We start from the raw sequence: 13,935 nt of genomic DNA, 5'->3' as shown, positions 1-13,935 counted from the left end.
CAGGGGGCGGGGCTGGCTGGCATGTGGTGCTGGGGGATTGAACCGCGGTCCCTGATGCTTTGCCAAGCTTGTTCTAAGTAGGTACCTTAGACCACTGAGCCATCTCTCCAGCCCCCACCCCACTCTTCTGTAGCACAGCTGTTTCCAGTCACACCTGGAATCCCTGCACTAGGGGAGGCCGAGGCAAGAAGATCACAAGTTTGAACTGCTGCTGTTTGAACAGCCTGGGCAAACTACAGACTTAGCAAGACCCTGTCTCAAATTAGAAAACCAAAAAGGGGATTTCAGCTCAGCACAAAAGCTCCACATTCAGCCCTCAGAACTGAAAAGAAAACCAAAAGCAAGAGAGCAGGTGGTCTGGACACGAGCTAGCTGCTGAGGCCGCGGGCTTGGCTCTCTGCTCTGCAACATCGTTCCTCCAGGAAGCTGTGCTGCCTGCTGCCTGGGGTCCATGCTCAGCTCAGGCTCTCAAGTCCAGTGACAAGCAGCTGGGTCTCATGGTCGCAGCAGCTGTGGTTTCCCCAGTCTGACCCACAGTGTCCACGTGGCACTCAATGGGCTCAGGGCCACAGCCAGCTCCCAACAATGCAATCCCAGCCTGGTGGCCATGAGATGGCTCAGGCCCCACTGTGCACCTGGGCACAGGCATGGTGCTTCAGACGCAGCCCCATCCCAGAGAACCATTCTTATCTTGCCCTTGCTGCATGGCCGGGGTCCCCAGGGACCATGAGGAAGAGGCTGCACCTCACACTGTCACTGCAGGGCTGTGTCTGAAGCCAGTGCCTGAGGAGTTGGGCAGTTCTGGGCATCAGAGGTCACTGCCACCTATGTCCCTAGGGGGTTCTGCTTTGGGGGCTCATGGTAGAGGAAGGGTCTAACCCCTACTCAGTTCAGGATAGCACGGCACAAGCTGGCAAAGGACCAAGATGCAGGGCTTCATCTCAGGCATTCAGAGTTGGGCAAGACCCACAGGACCATGCCTCTGCCTTCCTTCTTGGCTGTTGCTATGGAGGGCTTTGCCTGGGGGTCAGGAGCCACCAGTGAGTGAGGTCTCCAGCAGGAGGCCAGGATGGGGCATGGAGCACTGCCCTGGAGCCCCCACCACTCACTTCCAGAGTCACTGCTACTCCACGTTCAGAAGAGAAACACAAACTTCCAGAACCACACAGCCAAGGATGGTAAGAGGCTGGAAGCCAGGACCCTCCAGCTGCAGCCCTGCTGTGCTGCCTTCTAGGCCTGGGGGAAGCAGTAGGAGCCTTGCTGGCTCCGTAGGCACCCTGCCCCATGATCGCAGTGTGCTCTTGGCTGATGGCTGCAGGGGCCAGGTGCCGCACACCCGCAGTCCCTGCGGGCCAGGAGGAAATGTCCCTGGGCTCATATGTGGCTCACTGCCCATTGCTCTGGCTTGTTTTCTAGTAACTGGTGCCTTTACCAGATGTCCAGGGTGGTCACCTTCGTAGCTGCCTGCAAAACAGAAAGGTTCCTCGTCCACTCACAGCAGCCATGTCCACAGAGAGCTCCGGACTGCCCAAAAGACAGAGTCATGTGAGTTGGGACAGCAGGGCCTCTGCCTACCCGAGCCAGGCTACCAGGTCACTAAGTTGTCCTCTTCCCCCAGGTACCGCATGGCTCACAAACCAGTGTACCGGATCCAGCAGAAGGTGCTGACAGCCCCGGCCTGGAGGTGCTGCCCGGGCTTCCAGGGCCCCAACTGCAAGCTCCATGGTAGGTTTGGGTGCCTCCTCCCCTCAACATTCAGTTCCTGAGGTCACACAGATCCCCTTGGTTCAACATCGTCACTTCCTTCTGCAGACCCCACAGTGACCGTGTCCCCTGCAGAGATAGGTGACAGCCAACTGGAGGATTGGGACAGGCCAGCTGACTTTGAACTTGGTGCGTTGCTTTCCTGGGGGTGCAGGAACCACAAAGCCTCTCTTAGGATGCTCAGTGCCACTTCAGGGAAACCCTGTCCCGGAACTCAGTGAGGTCCTGGGGCTCTTAACCTGGGCTCAGGGGCTCACCAGGGTCTGGGCCATCCCCTTCCTCTCAGCCCACTGGGACTAGGAAGTTGCACTGTCTCTGGTCTTGGATTTGGCACAAGACACTGTGGGGTCCCTGGCAATGGGATGGCAGACAGGAAGGAGACTGCCACAGTCCCTTAGTCCTGTCTATGGTGGGCAGAGGTGGGGCAGGGGCTCTGCTGCCAGGCATTTGCATTTTTGGTTTCAAGGATTCTAAATCTCTCTTCCTGCTCTGGCCCCCAAATCTCCTCCTCTGGACCTGTGATCCGACTCGTGCCCAGCTCACCCTGCTGCAGAGCTCAGGGAGGCTGAGGAGAGCCTGACACAAGACCTCCAGAATGACATCCACCAGGATGCTGATGGCCTTCCGGGACCCTGGGCCACCTCAGCCACTGGGGACCTCACAGGGGGGGGCATGGAGGAGACAGAGATGGAGCCAGGTAAGTAGCAGGCTTGAAGACAGCCTGGACCTCAGAACCCTGTGCCACACCAGGAAGATGCCTGTATCCCAGCCCTGGCAAACACCGAGCCTTCTGTTGCAGATACCCCAGACAGAACCCTGGAAGGGATACCAGCGCTGCATGCAGATGCCTTCCTGCAAGAGCACATCATGCCCATCTGGAGGATCTTCAACGAGAGTCTGCGCAGCCTCTCCCAGGCCGTGTGGAACCTGTCCCTTGACCTGGAAGCCAATCGGCAGGCTCTCCAGCATGTCCAGGACAGCTCTGTGGCCAGCCCTGACTTCCAGGAGCTGGGTGCCAAGTTTGAGGCCAAGTTTCAGGAGCACAGCAGGCACGTCGATCAGCTGCAACAGGACCTGGAGGGCCGCCTGGAGGCCCAGCACCGGTCCCTGCACCGGGCCCTCGCTGAGGTCCAGGCAGAGATGAACGCCAAGGTCAAGAGGCTGCTCAAGGCTCAGGAACCCCTGGGGACCAACGGTAGCCAGGTCGGGGTAGCTGCGAGACCAGAGCCAGAGAGCCTGCAGGCCAGGCTGGGCCAGCTGCAGAGAAACCTCTCAGAGCTGCACACAGCCTGCAGCTACAAGGAGGAGGAGCTGCAGGGGGCCTTTAGCGACGTGAGGGCCACCCTGGTACAGCACACACATGAAATCAAGGAGCTGTATTCAGAGTCTGATGAGACTTTTGACCAAATTAGCAATGTGGAGCGATTGGTAGGGGAGCTGCAGGTGAACCACACCGGGCTGCGTGAGCTGCGCGTGGACCTCATGGAGAAGTCTTTGATTATGGAGGAGAACAAGGAAGAGCTGGAGCGGAGGCTGCAGGAGCTCAACGTCACCCTGCAGCAGCTGCAGAGCAGCCACACGAGGTACCTCAGCAACTGCGGCTGCCCAAAGCTCTCCACGGACCCGGAGGTCATGCACACCTCGGTGGACAAGCCCGAATCGCTGGAGGCACAGGATGCCTCCTCCTTGTGGGCTCTGCGCGCCACCATGGAGGCCGCATTGAGCACCATGGAGGAGCTCAGGGCTGAGGACGAGCACGCGCGGGCGGAGAGGGCACGGCTACGGGGCCGCGTTCAGGTGCTGGACGGCGACGCACACACGCTGCGGATGGCCGTGGAGGATGTACAGCGAGACGCGCGCCAGCTGCACAGCTCTTTCGCTGCGCTGCTGCAGGACGGGCTGCGCCACGAGGCCGCGCTGGCTGCGCTTTTTGGCGAGGAGGAGCTGGAGGAGCTGTCAGAGGGCGCACCCGGCCCGCTGCCCCTGCGCTATGGGCAGGTCCTCGAGGCGCTGCGGGACGCGGCCCGCGGGCTGCAGGAGCAGGCGCTCGGCTGGCACGCGTTGGACGCACGCGTGGCAGCTCTGGAGCACGCGCCGGGGTCTGAGGAGGCCGGGCTGGGTTGTGAGGCTCCCTGCGCTGCCAAATTCAACCGGTCCCTGCAGGATCTCCAGGGCATGCTCACCGCCGCCCAGCAGGACCTGGAGCAGCAGCGGAGGCTCTTCCATGCCCTCTTTGGCAACTTCCGAGGGCTCCTGGCCTCCAACGTCAGCCTGGACCTGGGCAAGTTGCAGGCCATGCTTGACAGGAAAGGAAAGAAGCAGCAGAAGGAGCCGGCGGCCCACAGGAGGGACAAGGCACAGGAGCTGGAGCAAGGGGCCCCGGGCGCGGGATCCTGGGGGCCAGGTGAGTGGGGCAGGGGGTGGCTGGAAAGATGAAGGAAGAGGATGGTCCCTGTCGCTCTGCATACCTATACCCTGGCCCCACCTGGCACCCAGAGGTGTAGCCAACCGCCCCTTCCTCTGGAACACTTGTTTCATTTGCCTGCTGCAAAACGGGGCACTCACTTGCTGGAAGGAGTGTTAGGAAGACAGACAGCTGCCCTCCCTGGACACCGAGCCCAGGCTTAACACTTGGGGCCCCAGCCAGGGTCCCGGCTCCACAGCACTTTTCAAGCAAGAGGCCAAGTCCACTTTTACTTATTTGTCTATCTTATTTCTTCCTATAAGTGGCTCAAGGCCTTGCCAGGGACTTCACACTTTGCTTAATGGCTATGTAGTTGTATTTACCACTGCATTTATTTATTTTATCTTTTTGACAGGCTCTTGCTATGTAGTCCAGGCTGGTCTTGAACTTACTATGTAGCAGCTTAGGCTCACCTTGTACTCACAGCGATCCTCCTGCTTCAGGCTTCCGAGTGTTGAGTGCCACCATACCCGGCACCACTGCAGGATTTTCTCTTAGGACATTACTCCAGCAGGAAGTCTTGTGGGATCGAATTGTGTCCTGAGGGGCCTGGCACGCCCAGAATGCGCGGACCTTCCACTTTCAGGTGGCACGTGGGTACTGGGCGGGTGTGGTTCCTCTTTGGAGAACTCTGAGGCAGGAGGTGGAGGGAGGTAGGATGCCGGCAGAGGGCAATGCAGGCTAGGCTTCCTCCGGCTGGGCGAGCGTGCCACCTGCTGGGCATAATGGGAACTGCAGCGCAAGCGCGTTCTCTGCATTGGCACCAACAGGAAAATTATTCTGAACGAATTAGATCGCCGGGCCTCAGAAATGGCTCTGGCCTGAGACAGGAGTCCCAGGCTTCCTTAGTCTTTGGTTTTATCCTCTGAGAGCTGGGGGGCGAGGGGTGGTCTTGGTCTCAAACCCTTCCTTCTCCAGAGACACCTAGTTGGTCCTCCAACAACGTGACCTTGCTGGGACTGGGGTCCTTGTCCCGCCGGACTCCAGTGGAACTGGCCCCGCCTCGCACCTGCCCTCTCCCTTCCTGACCTCTCTGGCCAGCCCACAGCCGTTCCTCTTTCACCCCATGGTGTTCCTTCCCTGGTGCCAGCGTGTGACAGGCACCTGACTGTCCCTACTATACCAAAGCTGGAGAAAGTGCTTCCACAGGGGGAGGGCGGGAAGAGCAACCTAAACCAAGAAATCTAAGGTCTGCTCCTGCTTGTCATTCTAGAGCAATAAGTGCCCGCTTCCTGCCCTTGGTTTCCCCAGCTGTAATCGAGGGCCTGAGTGCAGCATTTTGCAGACCACGTGGGAGGTCTTGGGCAGCATTAGTAGGAACCACACCCCCTGCTCATCCAGGGGAACGGGCAGTTGGCCTATCCTCCCTTGGGTGGTCTCAGGACTCCCCATAGGTCACAGTGGACGAGGGGTCAGAGACCTGGGCTCCTGTCCCAGCCCTGTACAAACCATGTCTCTTTGGGTGGCTGGCCAGGTTTAGGCTCTCTCTCCTCAGGGATACTTATCTCTGGAGAAGATCATGCAAAGGAGTCCAGCAAGGAAGGGCTTTGCTGAACAGTCCATCAGCCAGACAGCAGGTCTTGCTTTCTGATTGCATTAATGTTGGGCCTACTTTTATTAAGAAATAGGTATCGGGGCCTTTAGGTCAGAGGTCTAAAGCATCTGCTTAGGCCCACTTAGGCAGGTGCAGGGAACCACAATTCCATTCCAACACGACATGCCATACCAGCCTCACCCCCAGGACATGCTGAGCCGGCCACACACAAAAAAAGGTACCGATTGCAAGCTGGGCATAGTGGTACATACACCTGGAATCCCAGCACTAAGGAGACTCTCTATGAGTTCAAGGCCAGGCTAGGTCACACAGTAAGTTCAAAGGGAGCCTGGACTATACAGTGAGGCCATGTCTTAAAAAAAAAAAAAAAGAAGAAGAAGAAGAAGGCGGCTGGGGAGATAGCTCAGTAGAATAAGCACCTGCCTGGCAAATGCAAGGTCCTGATTTCAATCCCCAGTACCAGAAGAAAAAAAAAAAGTTACTTATTTCCAGTGCTAATGAGGCATGGTCAGGACGTCTGAGTGTTTAGTTCCCCACCCAAGGAGGGAAGGACTGAGTCACTGAGCACTCCATTATCCAATCACCTTCCAGGTGCATGAGGCTTGGGGACATTTTAGACCTAAACCATAGCAATGTGATTCATAAAAATTTTCAAGTCCTAGAGCAGACAGGCTTGAGAAAACTGGCATCTGGACATCAGAAAATAAAGTGGGCCTCGAGCAGCACAGTATACCCCTTGAAGAAGATGTGGTTCAGAGTTCAAAGCCTCAGTCATTTGAAGATTCTTCCTTAGAACCTAACAAATAATTGTTCTGAGAACCACCCCTCACTGCAGTTTCTCTGCCTTTTAGGCTCCCCTGTGGCCTTCTATGCCAGCTTCTCCGATGGGACAACGACAACTGCCCCGCAGACAGTGAAGTTCAGTGACACAACTGTCAACGCCGGCAGCAGCTACTTCCCCGAACATGGCTACTTCCGGGCCCCTGCGCGGGGTGTCTACCTGTTTGCAGTGAGCGTGGAATTTGGACCTGGCCCTGGCACAGGACAGCTGGTGATTGGGGGTCACCATCAGACCCCGGTGCACACCACGGAGCAGAGGGCCGGGGGCACGGCCACCACCTTTGCCCTGGCTGAGCTGCAACAGGGGGAGAGAGTGTGGTTTGAGCTGACACAGGGCACGGTAGCCAAAAGGAGCCCCACAGGCACTGTGTTCGGGGGCTTCCTGATGTTCACCACCTGAGCCCACTTGGCGGTCCTCTGACATCGAGGACTTTCAAAGCCAGCATGGACTACACAGTGAGGCCAAGATTGGCTTTGAACTTGATACCCAGGTCCAGAGCCCCTGGCTCCTGCCCAGGAACCTTTGCAGAGATGTGTGGTGTTCAATGTGTGCCCCTGCATAGGCTGCAGTTGGGTTCTGAGGGGACCAGACCAGCACGCTGCTCTCTGGTTCACCCAGTCCCTGCCAGTGTGGCTCGACCCACATCTGCCACTCCCTGCGTCCTGTCACTTCAGGGTTTTGCTCTCCTCCTGTGGTTGGAAACTCATGTACAACATGGCAAACCTTCCTTCTTCATCTTCTCCCCAAGTGGCTGCTAGAAGGAAAAGTTTCAAGTGGAGCCCATGGGCTGGGTGTAGCATGTGCAGGGCCCTGGGTGCGATCGCCATGATGCAAGAGAAATGAAGGTGACATCTGAGCTCAAATGCCAGAGCAGTGGCCAGTGACTAGAGCAGCAGGCTAAAACCCACCCTGTGGTCTCCTAGAAATGGAGCAAAGGAAAATAAAAAGAGTATCTTTGCTTTAGTCTCAGCCACTCCTATCTTTATCTGGACATATAATTCATCTCTTTGTCTCCTTGAGTTATTCAGGAAAACACCAGGACCTGACCAAGATGTATTTAGGTGTCCCTGACCCCACCTCCTCTAGCACCTTAGGACTTCCTGTCCCTGTCCCCAGCCAGGAAGGGAGAGGGAAGGGAGGAAAGCTGTACTATAAACTCTGCTGCAGTGATGACCACCTTTGGGATAAAGTGACACCCTGCAGATTGTGGCCATGCCTACTGCCCTGGAGCAAAGCCATCTGGTAAGGTGCACAGACATGTAGGATGGAATGAAATTACTTGGGGTAAATGTGCCCGGTATCTCAGGCCGCACTTGACATCAACAGTTTTGGTCAACTCTCCATGAAGTGTCTGACTGCTCTCCTCCTGGGTGGTCACGTTGATGGTACTCAGTGGAGTCTGAGTAGCAGTTATCCCTGAGATATCACTTAGCATGTTGAGGCACTGTCCCATCCCTGGGACCAAGAACCCAACAGCAACAAACTGAGTGGAGGAGGGATTTCCTTTGGCTCACAGTTTCCATTGGTTCAGTCCATGGCTAGCTACCTCCAAGGCAGATGTGGGAGCCTGGTGGAGGAATCGGCTCACTCCATGGCAGCCAGAAAGCAGAAAGAGAAGGGAGGAGCTAGGGAGAGGACTCCACCCTCTGGGCCACACCCCAGGGACCACCTCCACCCCAGCCCTACCTCTTCACAGTTCATCCACTGAAGAGTGAAGCATTCCATGATCCAATCATCTTCATGCAAGAGGCTTGGGAACATTTTAGATCTAAACCACAGCAATGTGATTCATAAAAATTTTCAAGAGTAATCAGGCTTGAGAAAGCAGGCCTCTGGTCATGAGAAAATAAAGTGGGCGTCAAGCAGCACAGTATACCCCCTTGAAGATGTGGTTCAGAGTTCAAAGTCTCAGATATTTGAAGATTTTTCCTTAGAACCCTAATAATTGTTCTGAGAACCACCCCCCACTGCAATTTCAAAAAATCCACAAATATCCCCCACAATTTGGCGGGGGGGGGGGTGGAGGCTGCAGGTAGCCAATCAAAGAGCATTACCCGTTCTCTTGCCTGCTGATTGGCTACTGCCCTGCTACCTGTCTTCCCACATTGGAACACGTTGCTGTACTACATATAGCTCTCTTGAGTATGCTTTGTTCTCCTTAAAGTCCCAAGATCCCTAAGATGCTCCCAAGACACACTATGCCTTCTAAGTCTTCATTAGTATAGTCTTTTAGCTGGGCGGCGCAGGTGCACGCCGGGAAGGTGGCGGAGGCTGGGGCTGGCCGCCTGAGGCGGGCGGCTTCCGCCCTCCTCCTGCAGAGCCCCGCCTGCCCGCCCCGGAGCTGTCAGCTCCGGCTCGGCTCTATCACAAGAAGGTTGTGGATCACTATGAAAATCCTAGAAATGTAGGGTCTCTTGACAAGACATCTAAAAATGTTGGAACTGGATTGGTGGGTGCTCCAGCATGTGGTGATGTCATGAAATTGCAGATTCAAGTGGATGAAAAGGGGAAGATCGTCGATGCCAGGTTTAAAACATTTGGCTGCGGTTCTGCGATCACCTCCAGCTCCTTGGCCACCGAGTGGATGAAAGGGAAGACGGTGGAGGAAGCCTTGACCATCAAAAACGCGGACATTGCCAAGAAGCTCTGCCTTACACCTGTGAAACTGCACCGCTCCATGCTGGCAGAAGATGCTATTAAGGCTGCCCTGGCCGATTACAGACTGAAGCAATAACCCAAGGAAGGAGACGCAGAGAAGAAATGCGCCCTGGGCGCGACTCCAGCGGGTCGCGTAATTCTGCCCACTGCTGCACGAACACTTTCAGCTTCCAGAAGCTCCTCGCACTACTTAAGCTGTGAGATACGCACAATATTTCCCATCCACCTTGCAACTCTGAGCGAGCAAAATACACTGTTTAATCGTTCTGGAAAAAAAAAAGTATAGTCTTTTATTAAATTACATCATTTGGGACTGGTGAGATGGCTCAATGGTCTAAAGCACGCGCTTAGAACAAGCTTAGCAAAGCACAGGGACCACAGTTCAATCCCCCAGCCCCACATGCCAGCCAGCCCCACCCCCTGGTGGGCTGAGCTGGCCACACACACACACACACACACACACACACAAATAAAAAAAAAATAAATTACATCATTTGGGGGGACATAGCCTACTTATGATTTAAACTATAAAATTTATAGGCATTTTTCTGACCATATCTGAAATTCATGATTTTTCACAATTTACAGGTATGGTAGGGTTGTAACGTTAGCCTGTGAACTTTGGGGGACCACTGTATTCAAATTTGCTGAATACTTTTTTTTTTTTTTTAAACATTTATTTAGTGTGTGTGTGTGTGTGTGTGTGTGTGTGGCCAGCTCAGCCCACCAGGGGGCGGGGCTGGCTGGCATGTGGTGCTGGGGGATTGAACCGCGGTCCCTGTGCGTTCCCAAGCTCGTTCCAAGTAGGTGCTTTAGACCACTGAGCCATCTCTCCAGCCCTGAATACTCTTCTTTAGGAAGTCAGACTGGTCTGGGCAATGAGGTGGTAACTGTGTTAACAAGATTCCTACTTCTCACTTTTCCATGAATTCAAATACTTGCCAACCCCTCGCTCTCTTGAATTTATTTGTCGCTAAGCTTTGTGAACTGAATGTGCTAAAGCATTGATGTTCCGAGCAGTCTAGGCCGTTCTGCCTCTGATGGGTTGACTGAGGTGAGCCAGAGCATTCTCCATTATGTCATGCGAGGCACGGGCTTACACGGGCAGCTCACGCGGCTCACCACTGCAGAGGTTCAGGGCTCGATGTTAGCGGGGGAACATCATGACAGAAGGTGTGGCAGGGGAAGCTGCTTGCTTATGGTGGCAGCCTAGGGAGTGCTCAGGGGGAGTGCTAGGGAGAGGGACTGCCCCCAAGCAGACTCCACCTCCTACCAGCACATGCAGTTGTGGACACTAGTAGATTAATCCACTTTTAAGTCCAGTACCCCATGAGCCCCTCCCCAGCTTCCCTTCACCCCCTGAAGCTGGCAGTACCAACTCACACAGGTGGTTAAGCTGCCAACTCTCAGCCTTGAACACGTCTCCCTCACCCCATGCAGCTCTCTGCTGCCAAGAGCAGCCTGAGCTCAGGCCATCCCAGACCAAAGACTGGACACCTGGAAAAGGTGGCCATCACTGCCACCTGGACCAGGCATCTCCATGTGGCTGTCACTATCCAGGCCTCAAGGTGACTGAGCAGAACCATTAGGGCAGAACAGTCTCACTGGGACAGGAATGGCTAAGGAGAAGGCTGGAGAAAAAGAGAAAGACCCGCCTGCATCTGCTCTCGGACTGGATCTGCCTTGTGTGTTAAACCTTAGCCAGGACAGGATGCCCAGATCTAAGCACAGTGAGAAGAGGAATCCAGGGAGCTTCACTTTTGCAGTCAGTCCCCAGGCATGCAACCCAGGGTCTTCTTCAGTCCTAATCCCATGTCACTTGATTATGCAGATTGGACTTCTGTGGACTGTGGGTGCCATCACAGCTCCTCCAAGGGCCATTAAAGGTCAAATCCCACTGCCCAGCAGAGACGCTGAGTCAGGCTGGTCATTTACAGGAGTTAGACTCCTCTTTCACATAATCACCAGTCTTGCTGTTCCACTTGGGTGTCCTATTCTATTCTTTGCTTAGGAAATCAGCAACTTGGACAAGATCCCAGAAAGGTAACATCACTTAAGTAAGACCTGCATCTGAAATTGATTGCATGTGTCTCAGGGACTTTTCTCATTGCTGGGACAAAATACCTGACACCTAAAATTAAAAAAGGAAAGGTTTATTTAGCTCAGTTTGTAGAGGTTTCAGTGCATATGTGACTGGCTCCATTGGAGTCACACATGGCAGCAGTTCATGGTGGCAGAAAACAACAAACAGCAAGAACAAAAAGGGAGGAGCAGCAGCAGCAGAAAGCAAGCCTCTCTCCCTTCCTTACGTTGCATTCAGGCTATCTGCCCCAGGGCAGGTGGAGCATTCACACCCATAATCCCAGCAGCACTCACACTCCTAACCCCAACATTGGATCAGGAATTAATCACAAACTCTAGAAACCCACCCCATGACTACATGAGGATCTGAGGGGGACATCTAGATACAAACTGTAATAGCATGTTGTAAGCAGGGTGAATTAAGTCCCCTCCACAATGGTTCTGGTCCTCAACCTCAGGCCCAGTGCTCTTCCACAGAAAGGCTGTAAATAAAAGCATCTTCTGGGGGGACTGCAGGAAACCCCAAGGTGGAGCACAGTGCCAAAACACTTGAGACCCCCAGGCAGTGAGGCCAGCGGCCATGCCACCAAGGATGCTTCTGGTCAGGTGTGGCCGCCTGGAGTCACCTCTGGGGGTCCCCAGAGAGGTGTTCCCACATCACCTCCCAAGAGCTCCTGTACTGTTGTTCTTCAGCTGTGTGCTCAGTGCAAAGCATTTGTGATCAAAACTAGTCCGAAATCCAGCAGGGCAAACATTAAGTCCTATAGTTCCATGTGGAACATCTGAAGAAGCACTCTGTGATAAGCACTCAGAGACTTCTGTCACTCACACACACAGACACCGCCCTTCATGCTGGCCTCTCTGTGTGGCTCCTTCATATTCTTTTTGTTTTGCTTTTTAGTATTGATTTGTATTAGTCCATGCTGCAGTACAAAGAGGACACCACCCCAGGGAGCTGGTGTGCAATGATGTGCCCCTCTGCCCTCCCCCAATGACTCCCGCCATCTCTCTGGCTTCCATTTTGCAAAAGATCTCACTGTTACGTATCTCTAATTTTTCTCTTTATTTATAATTCGAGTCTGTCATACAAGAGGAACCATGTGATGTTTAAGTTCCAGTGTCTGACAACATTATGATCTCAAGGTGCATCCATTTTCCTACATATGACTCAGATTTATTCTTCATGGCAGAGAACACTCCGTGGTGTATGAATACAGTTTCTCTGTCCACTCATTTACTGATGGATATATAGGCCACTTCCAAGATTTAGGTGTTACAGTCAGGCATAGTGCTGCATAAGAAAGAAGAAAGAAAAGAGGAGGAGGAGGAGGAGGAGGAGGAGGAGGAGGAGGAGGAGGAGAGGAAGAGGAAGAAGAGGATGAGGAGGATGAGGAGGAGGAGGAGGAGGATGTAGCTATTATGAGTCATGCTGCTGTGAACTCTGTAACATTGTCAGAACGTGATCCCTCGGCCCCTGCACCAGCTTGGGCACTGCTTTGTCCTCCTGGTCAGGGCACTGGCCTGGCCTTCGCAAGCACTCCCTGGAGTGTAAGGCAACATAGCCACTGCCCCTCAGCTGCAAAGAAGCAGGAAGGTGCCTTCATCCACAGAGGCCCACAGAGGAGGAGGAGGGAACTGTCAAGACAAAGTGGAGTTATGGTCCCCAGATGGCCAGCGTCAGAACCAAGGGCCACCTGAGTGCAGTGAGCTGGAGACCTGGGCTATCCAGAACCCACGCACAGAGGAAACTGGATTCATTTTTGCAGCGCTGAGGATTGCACTCACAGCTTTGTGCACTTGAGGTGAGCTCTACCACAGCCTCGGCCCCAGCCCTGGGAAGCAGGGGTTGCAGCCTGGATGCAATCTCCATCACCCTGACAGGCCCCAGTGGTTGGGGAAGCTTCTGAGCTGCTAGCAAGGTCCTGGCAGCCTGGGATGGGCCAACTGGAGTGGGTGGTAGTGAGGGTGGTAGTGAGGTCATGTCCCTCAAAGCCCATGAGACAGCAGCAGGACCCTGCGCTGGGATGAAGAATGATAGCACAGCACCACACTCGGCAAGTGTGGCCATCACAGCCATGACAAGAAGAGACTTCGGGGTGACTGGGGGCACAGGACTACACAACAGTGGAAAAATACCACAGTATAGATGGATGTGGTGGAGCACGCCTGTAATCCCAGCACTCAGGAGGCTGAGAAGGGAGGATTGCCATGAGTTTGAGGCCAGCCTGGGCTACACAGTGAGACCGTTTCAAAAAAATACAAAACAAAAATGACTCTGGGTGAAGGGCAGATAGCATTCCTTTGACTATCTTTGCAACTTTTTAGAAGTTTGAAATTGTTTCAAAATAAAGTTAAATTTGGCTGTGGAAATTTTAAAAACTCAGTAGATGGGGTGAGAAGTTAGGAGGGAAAAACTAAGAAACATGCTAAGTACAAAAAAATCACCCAGAAGACCTACCCTTTATCTAACAGGTCTGCCTGGCCATGACAGCAAAGCCATGACCAAGAACCAAGCAGCATTGAGGTTTGGAGGCAAGAATCAGCTTTTCTTATACCTGCAAAACTCGACCC

At 54.1% G+C, this 13,935-nt stretch overlaps 1 protein-coding gene and 1 pseudogene across 2 annotated transcripts in view; both read left to right on the top strand.

The window, feature by feature from the left end:
* Window positions 1–7,597, top strand: part of Mmrn2 (multimerin 2) — a 14,029-nt gene extending 6,432 nt beyond the window's left edge. The window contains exons 2-7 of one of the 2 annotated variants that reach the window (XM_023701286.1): window positions 1,417–1,545; window positions 1,619–1,725; window positions 1,813–1,893; window positions 2,303–2,461; window positions 2,564–4,168; window positions 6,635–7,597. In XM_023701286.1, coding sequence (XP_023557054.1) covers window positions 1,417–1,545; window positions 1,619–1,725; window positions 1,813–1,893; window positions 2,303–2,461; window positions 2,564–4,168; window positions 6,635–7,023 — 2,470 coding nt within the window. In that variant the 3' untranslated portion in view covers window positions 7,024–7,597. The remainder of the gene's footprint in view (window positions 1–1,416; window positions 1,546–1,618; window positions 1,726–1,812; window positions 1,894–2,302; window positions 2,462–2,563; window positions 4,169–6,634) is intronic. The other variant, XM_023701287.1, reaches the window with a different exon arrangement.
* Window positions 7,598–7,836: 239 nt separating this feature from the next.
* On the top strand, window positions 7,837–9,568 carry LOC101587497 (annotated as a pseudogene).
* Window positions 9,569–13,935: the final 4,367 nt, after the last annotated feature.

Source organism: Octodon degus, unplaced genomic scaffold (assembly GCF_000260255.1).
Source record: "Octodon degus isolate 3935 unplaced genomic scaffold, OctDeg1.0 scaffold00132, whole genome shotgun sequence".
Classification (NCBI taxonomy): domain Eukaryota; kingdom Metazoa; phylum Chordata; class Mammalia; order Rodentia; family Octodontidae; genus Octodon; species Octodon degus.
The sequence above is the reverse complement of the archived record's forward strand: the minus strand, read 5'-3'. Positions and strand labels throughout refer to the sequence as shown.